The sequence below is a fragment of the Melanaphis sacchari genome, unplaced genomic scaffold (genome assembly GCF_002803265.2).
Source record: "Melanaphis sacchari strain LSU unplaced genomic scaffold, SCAv2.0 Contig4_pilon_pilon, whole genome shotgun sequence".
Classification (NCBI taxonomy): domain Eukaryota; kingdom Metazoa; phylum Arthropoda; class Insecta; order Hemiptera; family Aphididae; genus Melanaphis; species Melanaphis sacchari.
In genome coordinates, this window is record NW_020271335.1 from 9057027 (window position 1) to 9073257 (window position 16231).

At 26.2% G+C, this 16231-nt stretch overlaps 2 protein-coding genes across 7 annotated transcripts in view; both read right to left on the reverse strand.

The window, feature by feature from the left end:
* Window positions 1-6401: 6401 nt before the first annotated feature.
* Window positions 6402-8592, reverse strand: LOC112599138. Its single transcript, XM_025345903.1, has 2 exons — window positions 8508-8592; window positions 6402-6826 (listed from the first exon to the last, which is right to left on the reverse strand). Exons 1-2 carry the CDS (start codon window positions 8529-8531, stop codon window positions 6569-6571), a joined length of 282 nt encoding a protein of 93 aa, XP_025201688.1. The 5' UTR covers window positions 8532-8592; the 3' UTR covers window positions 6402-6568.
* Window positions 8593-12922: 4330 nt separating this feature from the next.
* LOC112599162 (glutamate-gated chloride channel) overlaps window positions 12923-16231 on the reverse strand; it is a 37692-nt gene continuing 34383 nt past the window's right edge. For all 6 annotated transcript variants that reach the window (XM_025345947.1, XM_025345945.1, XM_025345944.1 and 3 more), the window contains one exon: window positions 12923-15022. In XM_025345947.1, the coding sequence (XP_025201732.1) occupies window positions 14786-15022 (237 nt within the window). In that variant the 3' untranslated portion in view covers window positions 12923-14785. The remainder of the gene's footprint in view (window positions 15023-16231) is intronic.

Genomic DNA, 16231 nt, shown 5'->3' on the forward strand with positions numbered 1-16231 from the left:
TATTAGTAATAATGCGTTGAAAACGAATGCGCGTCTTACCGGATTGTGGTTTGGCGGCTTGACAATCCCTCTTTTGTACGTTTTTGTCTATACGTCTAGATATCTGCAGCGAGGGACGAGCGTTTAAAGCGGTGGATAATGAGACTACCTTCAATAAATACAATGCGTTTCGATGTGGAAGCTGGCATCCGTGTTTTCGACGCCGGCACGCCGCGTGTTGCGTTTGGATCCGGTTGACGAACGACGGAATGTTGCGCACCGGACATTGTGCGGTCACCTGTATATATTTATACAGGCACCGTCGTATATATTTATATTTATCAATGCGTGTTACGTATTTTCAAATTGCTCACACTTCGTACACACTAGTAACATTTGCGTGTAACATAACGTAACAGCAATACGTGTGTGGACGTAAAGGCGTAACAAAAGTTGATACGCGACAAAGTTATATCGCGTTCTACGAGTTGTTGGAAAACTCTAGTCGCATAAAAAGATTGTTGCCTGGAGAGATTACGAATAGTGCGTCTACGTTACGTTACGTGCAAATGTAATAAGCGTGTATGCAGCTTTACATCTGTTTACGTTTTTATTTTCAGTTTAAAATAAACAACGACAATAATGTAGTTGAAGCGCACAGAGTCCAGTGTTAATTAAATATGTTCATATTAAACAGCTCTACTTATACGGCACTTAAATAATCACTCCCCTTGAATATCTATCAAGCTTCAGTATTACAGTTTACAATACTTATAAAGAGAAATTTTTCAAACACGTTTTTATGCTAAAATTATGAAATAAATCGTTAAAATTTTGGTTTTAAAACTGTCAAGTATCATAAATTATATTTATGTTGTAGATATTATATTTTTAAATAAGTTTATTAACAGATTTCAACGCACTATTTGCTTTTTTCCCCGGTCCACGTACAACAAAAAAAGTTTACGTTCCACAGTATAAATGTCATGTTGTTCGATTTTACATTTTGGTGAACTCGCTTATATTATTAATCTTAGTGTAAGTTAGGGAATATTATTGGTGTTCGTACATTGAGTTTTTTACGTTGGTGCTTAAATTTTTTGCGTTATGCAAGCATTGTTAAATTGTAATATTGGCTATCATTTTTTGCAGATCAACTGACAGGAAATATTGTAGTTACCCACTCGTAAGTAACGCAAAGAGGATAACGTCGATCGTTTTTTTTTTTGCAGCATCCAATTTTCGATCATACCGTTTTAACGTCACTGTTCACCCAAACTGAGTTTACAGTATTTGCAGACCACAGTGTACTATTAAAAAAACTCGGTCGTTGCCAGCCATTTTATATCAGCGCGCCGTTCGATTCTTGAACAAACCATTCGTGGGTCGTCGTCCGTGAGTTTTTTTATTAATATAGTAGTGTGCAGTGTGACGAAATTTTAGCCAAACAAATTTTTTACCATTATAATATTGATGTGATATTTTAGTTACGACTTGCGAGTAGCAAATATAATTCTAGATTCGACGAAACTCGTTACTCGTTTAACGGGGATTAAGAGTTAAAGGTAACACAGCTAAAGCTTAGATAAAATTTCAATTTAATGTCATACATTTGAAATATATTTTTAGATATGAAAATTTTTATGCATTTTGAGATTTTTTTAAATATACGAGTATGTGCATTAAAACACTATTTTAAAAATAAATTATATATTGTTTTAAATTTAATTAATTAATTGGCTTAATAACTAAATGTTTTTGTTATAAATTTACTATAAATACAAATATACATAATATTTAACTTGAATTAAAATTGACTAAATCATAGTAGGTTAAGTTTTTTTAACTTTTATTAAAAGAATAATTATTATGCGTTAGGTAAAAAAATAATATTTTATTGATTATACTTAAGTATATATATATAAATTATGACTCTAAAAAATTAATTAACTAAAACTGTACAGAAATCTAGCAGGTAAATCTATTTCTATGGATTATCATAACAATAATATCCACATTTCAATGTTATTAATTTAGACTTAATCCATTATTACTGATAAAACTTAACTATTCTTCTATCAAAAATCAAAAACATAACCTGTCCTATTTAGGTTGATTTTTACTACATTTTTAATGATTTTTTTTTTTTAAATAGTATACATTTTAACATTTTCAAAATAAATTTCATAACATTTTGTTGAAATTTTTGAATTTTATTTGAATGAATATTATAAACTACATCGAAGTACATGACAATATCTATATTAATTAATATGAAGATTCTTAGGCTAAGCAAAACTTTTTAGACATAGGAATATAAGTAACGTATAAAAAAGGTTATTTTAATTTTAAATTATAATATATGTTTAAAAATATGATATTGCCATACTTGCAGAAAATAATAATTACAGTAACTTTTATCATAATTTATCATTCATAAGTATTAGTTTTAAATATGGTATATAATTAAATAAAAAAAACAAATTCCACAAATGTAAATAGTCTGTTATTTATTTAATTTTGAAAATCAATAAGAAAATATCACGGATTTAGAAAATATAAAATTATTTAAATTCGATGTCCAGTAAGTAAAAATAAATAATTGATTAGAAAGTAAGTTTCAATCATAATAATGGTTAATTAATAATTAAATAAATTATAATAAGTGTAATCTAGAGCGATTGTCTACCCTTTTCTTATGATATGTCTGCATGTCAAGAAAAGGGGTAATTAAGTATCCATGAGTTAACATAAAAAATTCGTTTATGACATCAACAATATTTCAATTTAATCCATACGTCACTGAAAGCGTGCGCAAGAGCTCTAAAAAACTTATATGTGTACAATACCGAATGCCGATATATTATAATACATACGTGTTAGTGTGGACGTGTATCTAATGTAGTGTAAGTGCGGCACTGATCTACTGCAGATGATGTGGAAATTCTATCTTGGTATAAGTGTGCATTGGGAATAATTACACTATCCATCATCATTCGTATAGATGTCCTGCAGAGAATTAATAATAACAACAACACCCTAATGCGTTTACCGAGCCAGTGCTTTATTTCTCCCAGACCACTGTATAGATTTGTAGACAATTATAATGTAGGTATATAATACGATACGCTGCAGCTCCGGATAAATGTATACGAATAAACGGTATATATACTTAGTTAATAAAAAATACATTGCTCAAAAAACATTTGGATAATCCTTCAGTACGTTCATCGCTAACCTAACGGCTGTGTTAAACGTGCGAATGTCATATTATACATTCATATTCTGCTAATATGATCTAACCCATCCACCCATTCAATTTGCGCAATTATCCTCAAGTACCTATATATACATAATTAGCTCTGGATATTACGCATGCTGAAATATTGCATAAAAACTGTAGGACCTTAAATACCGAATGTTGACCAATTTATTTAAAACGCGGTATACAACGTCCGTTTTTTCCGTCGAAAACTTATGTAGAATTTCTGATAAATCCACAAAAGAAGACGTATTATACTGCTCTTCAAATTAGTAAGTGAGTGTACCCATTATGTTTGATTACAAATTTATTATACCTATACTAAGTAGTAAGTACGCAAAAACCGTCTTGCTGCAATGACTGAATTCATGAAATGACAATACACTCGTCAGACGTGCAGCCACCACAACAAAAACGCATGTTTGTGTATTCAAAAACTACGGTGGTAAAACAGACGTATGCACAAAGACAAACGTCTAAGAATTGAACGGTAATAAATAAACGTTTAATATAATGTTTTAAACGATATTAATAAAGTAAAATTATTATATATAAATTATCTTCGTTGTAATTGTTTTCGTTTTAAAACGTTAGACATATTGTGTGATTTATATAGTGGCATTTTAATATCGGAAATGACTATAGAAACTATCGGAAAATGTAATAACAGTAGTTTGAACTTAAATTATGTTAATTGATGATGGCTATGATGTTTTTAAATATATATTATTACATATCATCAATAATTAATATTTAAAAATGATTGTAAAAATTAATAATTAATAACAGTACATTTTTATAAATTGTAAAGATTGAATATAAAAATATGAAACATTATTTTATGAAATGAATTTAAAATAATAATATAGTGGTAGGCATAAAATATTATTATTTATTAGGTTATAATTATTTATATGTGAAATGTCGTCAGCGTTGGTATTTATCTATCTTTAATTTTAAGCCTCTTATACATTTTAACACAATAAGTAGTAATAATATTCATTACCTATTATAAATTAACATTTAGAAAAAAAAATGGGGTTATATCAACACGCGGTCGTGACTATACGCTGCGGCTAAGAATTATAAAAGGTTCCTGTTTTATAAAAGGCCTGGGAAAGAAGAAAAAAACATGGTAATACATTGTTTCTTTCGAACAATGTGCGATCGTAAAAAATAGTCATGAAATATATTTTTTTGGTAAGCACTAAATAAAATTATATTAATATGCATATGAAAAATAAATATTCATAAAATACATTTTTTTCTAAGATACAAAGTTTATAGTATTTATACTACGACTGAAATTAATTCAAAATATTAGTTAAGAATTGTATAATAACATACGTTGCAACAAGAACTCATTAAACTATTTTTATAATTTAAAACCCAAAGTGAGATTTAGGTAGTTAATATTTTACGGTAGATTAATTTACGGAAAAACAATTCAAATACTGGTTATGTTGTAGTTTGAGATCTTGAGGAATTAAAATTAAGTATATATTATTTAATATGTTTTATATTAATACGTTTCTTTAACATTTTTCATCTGTTATCTAAAATTCAAATCAATATATATATATAATAAAATTGTTGTATTTTTTAAAAGTAGTAAGGATCATTATTTAGGTTAAAAATTTAGAATTATTAATTTAGTCCATTTAGTCTTTTCTATGGGCATATTTTCGAAGGAGGATGGATTATGATAAACGTATTTTCATAAAATGATTCAGATATAGATAAATATGATTTTGACAAAATAGATATAAAATTTTTAATTTGTGATTGATTAAAGCGTCTCATCAGTGATTATGTCGGAAAGCATAACTATTAATTAATAGGCTTAAAATGTAACAATTTGATAATTTATACTATTTTTATAATCATTACAAACATTTGTATTATTGTATCCATTGTGAAACTAATGAGTAATAACTTACTTATTTCATTTTGTGTATTAAATTACGAAAAAATGGTTTTATTATTAAAAATATAAAAATAAGTTGATAGTTTGATACTCGATATTTACATTACATGGTCACTGAACCGGAATAAAAATATACTAATATAGACGATACTTTACCAATAATTGCATATTATTTTGTACACTAAGTAAAATAATACAATCATATTTATAAAATTTATTTCAAACAATTATTGGTCCATTTTGCACAGTTTATTATTTTTATTTAGACCTGCGTGTGTTTTATAACTAATAGTGATATTCTCTTATCTCTTTATGACCTATGTATTAGGGATAGATTAGTTACTAGTATTAAGTTAAGTTAGTGTCGGTGAGCGTTATATTTTTTTAATTTAAAATTTTTATGATTTGTATAAGAAAAAAAAGTTAAAAATATTTAAAGGATAATCTACCTATGTAATATTTAAGTATTTATTAAAAAATTGCTTTTTGTAAAGTTTTAGTAGTCCATTTTCTCAAAATCATATAATGCGTATTATGTGCTATACCTAATTGGTAATTAATTTTCCATTAATACTATCTAATGGAAAGCGTCTAAATTTAACATAAAATAAAAACATTTAATTTTATTTTTGAAAAGTAAAATTCTTTTGAATAATTCAATTATTCTTGTATGGAACTTTATAATTTTCATAATGTGTATTATGTTGCGTCGACAGATTTTTTAGGAGTACGTTTGTTGCCTGTCTTCATTGATTGGTCGTTGCCAGTAGAGCGCTTGCGTGATATAGTAGAATACATTTAGGAATTTAAGAATAGATAGGTTATAATTTGGCTCAAAATTGATTAAAATTTTTAAAATAATAAAATATTATCTATTTTTAATTTTTTTATTGGTCAAGCATCAATTACACAGGTTATTAGCTTTACAAATGTTAAATTTTTACATTAAGTTTGTTATATGATATTGAATAATTCCATTTTTTTTTAATATAAAATTATGTTTTGAAAGTTTGAAAACGGATCATTTGCTTTATACAGGTTGTTTAGGATGAATAAAATAATATCTACCATTTTTAATTAGGAGGTACCTCATTGAATTTTATTTTGTTAACATTTTAGTATAATTATATTTTTATTTGTTTTTAACTACAACATGGTTTACATAATATTATCAGTTAATATAGCAGATAATAAACAATTTATTGTAAATACATATATTTGGTGGTAGATTTATTGTATGTAAGAAGTGGTACAAGTTGAGTTACTGAAGTGTGATTATTTTTAGTTAAATATATTTAATATCGGTTTTATTGTATTTATATGTGACTGAGACGTAAGAAAGTATTTATTAAAAAAATATTACATAGGTTCTGGCTCAAAAATGGTTCTGTGCAATATGTTCAACGGCTATAGTGACCGTAATAGTTGCCTTGACAGTATTGTCTCCATCCATTATTTGGATGCCATCTCCACATAGACTCCGGATGATACCAGTAACCCTCGTCACGATGGTATATCCACCCATAGTTTTCTCCAAATCGCCTACCGCCAGGTGATGGTCGCGACGGTCTTGGATATGACCGGTATTTACTATGGCTCTTTTCAATGTCGTCACGATCGCACCACACTTGATGCAAGACCAATAGTACAAAAACGATCTAAAATGGTATATGTTATATGAAAATGATAAAAACCTTGAGTTCCAGTATACAGGATCACAAAAATTGTGAGTCGGATAAAAACCGCTTAGAAAAAGAATATTCACCGAAAACTTAATTTTATTTTGAGTAGACGGAATTTCGAGAAAAAAAATAGAAAATTTTTAGTATTTTTTAAAATATTAAGACTAAAAAAAGATTACAAAAAAGAAATACTTAAAATAAATTATCAAAAAAATAAATTTTGTTGTAATTTAAAAACTAATATTAATGTAGAGACTTGAAAAATTCATCAAATAATTATTTTTTAAGTATGATAGATTTTCTAAGACATTTCAGCTTTTTTAAATTTATTTATATGCATTTTAAATGTTTGATTTTTTCAGTTTTATTTGACTTATATGTGATCTAATTTTTGCTTATGAGGAAAATATTTTAAATATTTAATAAAAGGTTTCAAACTTATATATGTAATTAGTTCAAATATTGTTCTTGATTTAAATAAAAATAGTAACACTTGTTAACAAGACATTTTTTATTTTTTTATATGTTCGATAAAAAATTATTTGTTGGGTCAAAATTATTGGTAATTTAATAAAATATTCCTCATAAGTAGTATATTGAAACCATAAAATTTCAAAATATAAAAAGATAATTATTTTATATAGATATTTTAAGTTTGAATTTGGACAAAATAATTACTTATATTCAAAGAATGAATAATGATGTTAATCATTTTTTTATAATTTAAAAACATTGTTCGTATGAATTTGTCTATTTAACATATATTACTTATTATGAATTTTACTACATATAATGTCATTCTTGATTTATTTTAAAATGTTTTTATTTACTTTTATTATGAATCTATTTTAGCTGTTTTATGATATTCACATTATTGAATTCCATAAATTAATGATCAAAACAATAAAATAAAAAATAATTCAATAATATTAATATTAATATTATTGAATATTTAGTTGTATAAGTTGATTTAATTTGTATAAATATATATTATTATAATTATTAAGTACTAATAATATAATAAATGCAATATTTTCGGGAAAAATTGTATTAACCTACTGTAATATTAAAGGTAAAATAAATTAATTTAATATAGCTACACATATCAAGAAAACATTATGAAATATACTTGGTAATAAAGACTCTGTGTCTTTGTCAGACTGTTTCCACTTTAGAATCATTTTTTGTATTCAATGATATTTCATTGTTATATAATTTTAATACATCCATAATAGTGAAACTCTCGACACTTAATATACATAACAGTGGTACCCAATTGCTAACATTTTAAATGTTAATTTTGTTGATGTGTGTTATTTTTAATTTTAAGATTACTATTAGCTATTAAATATGAACACATAATTATATTTAAATTTAAAACTACACAAATAATATAATACACAATAAATACTTAACAGGTATTTATTTTTTATAAAATTTATATTTTTAATATTAATTTAATTGTAAAGTAAACAAAGTATATTTTTATTCCTGTACTATAATAATGTCAGTATTGGTTTTAATTTTATAGAGTTGGTTTGTATAGACATATCACATGAATAAATATACTTGTATACACATATATATAATATTATTTTAAAATTCTTATAAATATGTGATTAATCTATCTGTAATATTTTTTACAAATCATACTTACCGAAAATATTAAGATTCTTTTCATATTGTATTTTATTGACCATCAGGTGATAAAACGTGTCTTGCTGTGTAAACTGTGAAAAATGATCTGAAAATTTCACGAACATATTTTTTTTTTATACGTAGGTACTTATAACAATGAGCATCATAAAAAAGTTAACCTTGGAAATCAAAACAATCCAATTAAAAATACCAACCGGGATGTATTTTTTTATGTGTAATTATACTATATAATTATTTGTAAAATAGTCTTTATATAGGTAGAGTATTTTTGGAAAATTCAAGACTTTGTAGAATTGTACCTAAATAAATTCGTATAGTTTTTAAAAATAGTAAATTATTGTCACTCGGATAATATCATACTATTATTTATGTAGTTAGTGAGCGCGTCATAATTAGGTATTAGGTATGGACGTAATATTCATAATAATTATTATTATAATTAATATTAAAAAAAATGCAGAAATACATCATTACTGTATTATAAAGCAGTAATAATGATATATTTGTTATTTACGTTCACCTTACATTTGTAATAATTATTTTATTACTTTTTTAAAAATAATTATACATGTATGTATTCTATATGTTTTAAATTTGTTTAAAATATAATAATTTACAATATGTGTGTAGTAAACATTAAGTACAATAACTAAATTTGACAGAGATAAGGAATCAGAAGGCGTGAGTGGGGTAGTTCCTAGTTGCGGCACCCCAAATGATAATATTAGATTAAAAAATCTGATAAGTATCCACTATATGGATAATTAAAAAAATTATGAGATATGAAGTAAAAATAGAAAAATAATATCATTATTCGACGCGCCGCTTCTACTTTAGTAATTCGCAGTTAGCGGCTACAACTTACGAAGGTTAGAGGATGACAAGGTGATCATATAATTGACATTACCAAAAAAATTTGAGCGTTATACGCAATAATAAATATATTTAACAAATATTTATTTTAATGTTTAATGTTTATATATGTATAAAATATTATGGTCATTTGATTTCAAATTTCAAGTAAAGAACTAATAAATGAGTAAACAAATTGTTAGTAATTATGAAAATATTATTCTATAATCAATGCTACTACGTTTGACATATATATATATACTTACATTTGTTTCAAATGAGTCTTAATATTTTTTTTTTATACGTTTTAAACTTTTTATGGTTATTCATAATTTATAATTTATTAATTTCATTTTTTAGTAAATGTATTAAATATTTTACTTCTCTTTTGTATAATTTTAGTTTACCTATGTAGTAGGATGAGATTTAATCTTATTTTCGTTAAAATTTAGATATATACCTATTTAGATTTAATGAAACAGTAGGTATTTATGTTTGATATGAGAATTGTTATTTTACAAATATTTTAAATGGTCCTAATAAATAAAAGTAGTAATTTTATAACATAAATTATTGCATATAGAGTTTAATATAATAATATTGTTATAGATTGTTTGGAATTATGTATTTACAAGTATACGGACACTAAAACAATGTATACATTTTACAAATTAATGCCTTCGCAATACATTATTATTATCATTGTGCAAAATGTGGACTATCCAAGATTTTTTTATTAAATTATATTGCACGGATAAATGTATTTTATAAAACCACTAGCTAATTTTGCACGGCGTTGTCTATGATAAATTAAATGCCTATGGATTTACTCCTCCTTAAACTCCGTTAATATAAATTGTACATATTTTTAAGGTAAAAGATTTTATTATTTGTGTTATAGAGTGTATATTATTAATTAAAAAAAAAAAAATCCTACTAAGAAATAATGTTTTTCATTTTTCCGATTATTATATTTTTTAACCCCTTTTTTACCCTTAGGAGATGCATTTGAAAAATCTCTTCCTAATGAATTTCTACTTCATAAAACAATACTAATAATTAAATATCATACTCATAGCTCCAGCAATTCCGACTAGATGATGATGAATTAGTAAGTCAGCCATCAGGATATGTTATTTTATATGTATAGATAGGTATGACCATAAGTATTTATTTTGAATACATAAGTAGTCAAATAATTATAAACCATAAAAATAATTGATTTTTTTTACACATATTTTATTTTTCAAGAGAATATTTTCAACATCTATAATATTAAAAATTGTAATTCAATAAAATCTTATACAACCTTATACACTAACACATATAAATATAATATATATATTATATTAAAACTCGTTATCACTCGTACGTCTAGTTAATGACACATTATTGGTATTGATTTTGATTTATACATGTTCATATTTTGGACAACAATAATGCGACGATCGTTAATAGTTGTTATTTATAACACGATACACTTAATATTATTATATATTTTATTACATTAAAATTTACTTTCCTATTTTTTTTTTTCATAAGTACTTAACAATGTTAAATAACATTTTACGCTTTGACTTGATTATAGAAAGCACCATTACTAAACCGTAAAAAATGCTTTTTTATAATAAAATGATTTTGATTTTTACACTCTAGCCAGATTTCAGAAATCTTAACCATAATAATGTACCTAACTCAATGCTAACATTTATAACAAACAATAAATCCAATCAATAATAATAAAAAAAAAAAAATAAACAAAAAAAAAACATAAAAATTTGAAACAAACTTACTGAGTACACTAATCGTTTATAATGCTTTTAATTAATTAATAATCGATTATCCTGCACGATTACTTTAATATGCGGTTATAAACCCACAGAGTATCTCGGCAATAAAATCAAATGAAAGTTTTATTTTTACTTTTAAAAATCACTGACAGCTTACTTAAAAACTTAACTTTACATAAATTTACAAAGTGCAAAAATATTTTCTGTGTATGGTGCTCACACATTACGTGGAATTTTCCATCACGAAGATTCAATATTTATTTATTTTTAAATTTTAACTATGACTAATGGCGCCTTTGTCTAGGTACATAATGAATGGAGCGCGAGAACCTATATTAAAGGTTTCAAATTTCAACTATGAGGTTTTAAAATTTAAATCAATAGAAAACTTTTTCCGTTTGTTTACCTACATTTGCATCTGATGTTACTGAAATTAGCAACGATATTATCGAAAAGATAATTCTATAATATATTACAGATACATGAAAATAATAGATGGAAAATAGAAAGTTGATTAGATAGGTACAAGAACAATAAATTGACGTTTAAAATATTTAAAGAGTTACCTACCTATATAGGCAATACCAATTAAAATTACTATAAAGACATTTTCTGTTAAGTCGGATATTTTTTTTTAACGACTACCTTTATGTATTGACATTAATCATAAAATTGATTGGCTTAAGATTTTTGAAAATTTCATAAGCTGTTTATTTTATTTAAAAATTTGCTCTTTTATGAATTACTCAGATTACGTAATGGCCTATATATTTTAAAATGTTTTTTATTTGTAACAGATCTTAATTTGTGTGCATACTACATATTTACTTTTATAAACCATACAATCAAAATAATTTCATGCATGGTCGAAACAAACAAAAATATTCAAAGTAAGATGTCAGACTTTTGGTTATTTTCTTTTTTACAGTAATATAAATGTCAAATGATTATATGATACAATATTTAATATTAAATATATATAATTTAGTGATTACTGATTTAAATTATTAAATGAGATTTTATTTTAAATTATTCGTATTTTAAACCTGTCCAGTTCATCTTAATGGTCAGCGTTACAACCAACGTGTACAAGATTATTGCATAATTAAGTGAACCAGGTATTAATATTAAAAAAAAAAATCACATTTTAAGCATTCTTTACTGGCAACTAATATTCATGTTATACATTATGATATAGCGTAAAATGTGTTAAACAACACAAATTAATAATATTATCTTATCGATTAAATTATATAAATTGTATATATATATATATATATATATATTTATATAAACCTTAATTTTAAATTAAATATTCCTATTAAGTATATACTTTCGATCGGGGGCGGATGTTTTTATACAAAATTAGACTAAACGATTCAGCGTATTATGCCAGGGGACGTGAAAAGTTTTAATCTGACGTAAATGGGCTACAGGAGATAAGACAACGTTAGATGAATTAAATATAGTTGGTGTATCGTATGACGTTTGTTCTATACACACGCGTCTTACATATGATGCAAGTAAACGTGATGTGTGGGTTTCTATTTTCAAAAATAATTTAACCGTGACCATTAGACCACAAAGATGCGATTGTATAACTGGACATAAACTAATGACGGACGGAAAAAGACGATGGTCAGTTGTTGTTTCTTTATCTTTGATTTCGTCAACTGAATTTGGGTTATATATTATACACACACATACACATAAATATGACAGAAAACAAAAATTCATTAATTGTTAATTAGTTTAAATGATTTAAATAACTTAAACATTTTAGTGGAATTGTGAAAAAAAAACTTTTTTTGTAATATCATGATAAACTTATTTAATTTGATTTATACAAGAACAATAAAATCTTTCATAACGTTGACAAAATGTTTGAAAATTCAGGAACAATGGAATGTTTTTAAAACACCATTTATTTTATAATAGAAATATATGATTGAAGAAAAAATTATATTTGACATATTTTGGTTAGTTTAAGTGTCTTAAATTTTTTCTAGTCCCGTATAAATATATATATAGTATATACATATGTGTGATTTTAAGTTAATGGTCAAATTCATTAATTATCTGTAACTTAACGACTATAAGACATTAATATAGCATTAATCGGGTTTAAAAATCATCGAACCGGTAGCATTTTCGGTCAGAACTTTCCATCTCACCCTGTTTACCATACGGTATGTCGTCACAGTGGCCTTTTGCGCGTATGAATATAATACAGTCTTGATGACAAATAATATAGTATGCACATAAATGATAAAATATGAGTAATTAACATTCGAGAACGATGTTTAATATCTAATACCATATATGGACTTATTAGATAGTATCTACAACAGTAAGTTATATGTTAATTTTTATATAATTACTAAACATGGTTGTTGTGATAATATAACGTAATATAATATTTGAAATTGTGCTTAGACGAAAATTGAATTTTTATGCAATGAAAAACAAATATCGAATGGCACAGTAAACGGTTTGTGCACTTCATATGAATTATCAGTATGATTTGAAAAATATAATATGCATATATTATTCGGAATACGCACGCATACGGATTATATTTGGTGTGATATTTCATCGTCTTGATGGTAGTAAACAAGGCTAAAAACGCGAAAAATAGAAGAAAAAATAAACGAAATTGAGCGTTTGTAATTAATTAATTTAATTAACTCGAATGGGAATGACGAAATGGACAGTGCAGGTTTCAATTCGACGGGTTATGGAAAACGCCGATGGAGTTTCACGTTGACTTCTATGAGGTATAAACATGGCTTTTTATATGTAAGAAAACTCTTGCTCTTCCAATAAATTAAATTTGGATGGAATCGATTCGTGCGCGTCAGACACGCGAATAGATTTCCCCGACAGATTTCGTATAAGGACCCTGTCTCTTTGTATCTGTCAGGTGTGTAACAAATGAATCAAATGGTTTCGTTTAAAGGTAAAATTGAGCATGGAGAGTAGAAAAAAATTACAAAATATCGATTGAGATGGTAATCGATACATAATCATGTGGAGTGGACACCATTTTATAATATTTTATTTATCATATAATTATCGGGAGATCTGGTTGATTTTACTATTAATAATAATAATTGTATCGATGCGAATAAATGCACTTCAAGTTGAGAGAAGATTTAGGCTAGATAATGACTACGTATATAGAGATTCGTGTAAAAAAGAAAGAAAAAAAAAGCGTACTCGATAAACTAATAGAACAAAACAATAATCAAACAGACGAACAAAATCGACCGTAATGGATAATCGTTTGATGCAAAACGGAAATTAAAATACACAGAACGCATGTCATTTATAATCGACGTATAGTGGGCGACAATAATAATAATAATAATAATATAAAAAAAATAATAATAATGATAATAATAATAATAATAATAATAATAATAATAATAATAATAGTAATAATAAAATAAACGAACAAAATCGATCGTAATGGAAATCGTTTGATGTAAAACAGAAATCTAAATACACAGAACGCACGTCACTTACGATCGACGTGTCGAGGGTTACAATAATAATAATAATAATAATAATAATAATAATAATACGACGGCGGCGGTGGTGACGGTGGGTGGCGGTGACTCGGCGTAATAAATTACTTGTCCTCCTCAGTGTCCTCGCGGAACAGGTACGTGGACCAGTAGGACATGTTGAACATGGCGAACACCATCGGGAACAGTATGCGGGATATGACGTCGATGCGCTTAGATCTGGTGGGGAACTTGGACATCCACGACTTCCAGCACGAGTTCTTCTCCATCGGCGGCGCCTGGTGGATGATCTGGCTCATCTTGTCCCGGGACATCATCAGCTCGGGGCGCATCAGCGGTTTCTGCGGAAATACACGGCGCGCGCGCACCGCAACATGCGTTAAACGTCGTTTATGATGCGACGACGACGGCGTGCCTACTGCGAACGCCGATCGGGTCACGAGGGAGGGAGGGGGGTTTGGAATTTTTTTTTTATTTTTTATTTTGCAAGTCTTCCGCTCCTCGCGGCAAACAAGAAAGTTAAAAAAAAAAAAAAAAAATTCCAAAACCCGAGTAACGTATACCGGGCGTCCGAGCGGCGTTCCGATTGAATTATTATATCAGACAACTGCACTATCCTAAGTTAATGTTATTTTTTGAAAAATACTTTTTTTTGAAAACTTTATCAAATAGATCAGGTACCTATCGAAACAAATGATTGCACCACATATCAATGGATCACTCGATATACGTTACTATGTTTGTTACCATTTTCTGCTAAAATCATACATTTCCATTTTCCAGTTGTAAATTATGTTTTTAATCATATATGTCGTTTATAGGTATAAGTGGTATAACGAGTTTAATATAAATTCACGTGTATACTACAATATCACATTATATAGATAGAAATATAGAACTCGTAAATAACAAAAGTCATAAAATCGCCTATTTATATTAGTTGGGTTTGTCTATAACTTTAAATAAAAATTAATAAATTAACTCTATGACTTTAACTTTATAAATTTATTGTTATAGTTAAATATTTATGACGTATGAAATTGACTTCGTGACTATGTAAAAAGAGAAAAATCTTTATAAAAATGATATTATTTTTTTATTTATACATATAAATACCTAAATACTTTTACTATATTAACATTTTTCTTTTAAATTGTGCAATGGGTACGAAAGGGTCGTAATCTCGTCAAGCGGAAACAAGTGATGGTGGAAAAGGAAAAAGTATGATTTTAGCGGAAACGTGGTTTATAAACCAAGTGCAATATACCAGTCACGCACCCAGGAATTTTTTTGTCAAGAAAGTGATTTCATATTTTATTTGTTAAACTCTATACCATGTTAACGTTAAACAAAAAATATTGAAATATTTGATTCATAGTCAATTTAAATAATACAGAAATATTATTGTAGCGTATATAATAAATACACAACTTCTTCATTGTTAAATTTTAAAATTATTTATTGGTTTTTATAAAAAGTTGTTAGAAATCATCTTGAGATAAAATTATATGTTAATTTTATGAATTTATCGTAATTCGAGTATTAAAACC

Bases quoted from the DNA above. Each gene is read 5' to 3' on its own strand.
- LOC112599138 (XM_025345903.1), bottom strand. From the start codon at position 8,531: ATGAAAAGAATCTTAATATTTTCG. The intron at 6,827-8,507 runs GTAAGTATGATT...ATACCATTTTAG, and splicing joins AAAGAATCTTAATATTTTCG to ATCGTTTTTGTACTATTGGT.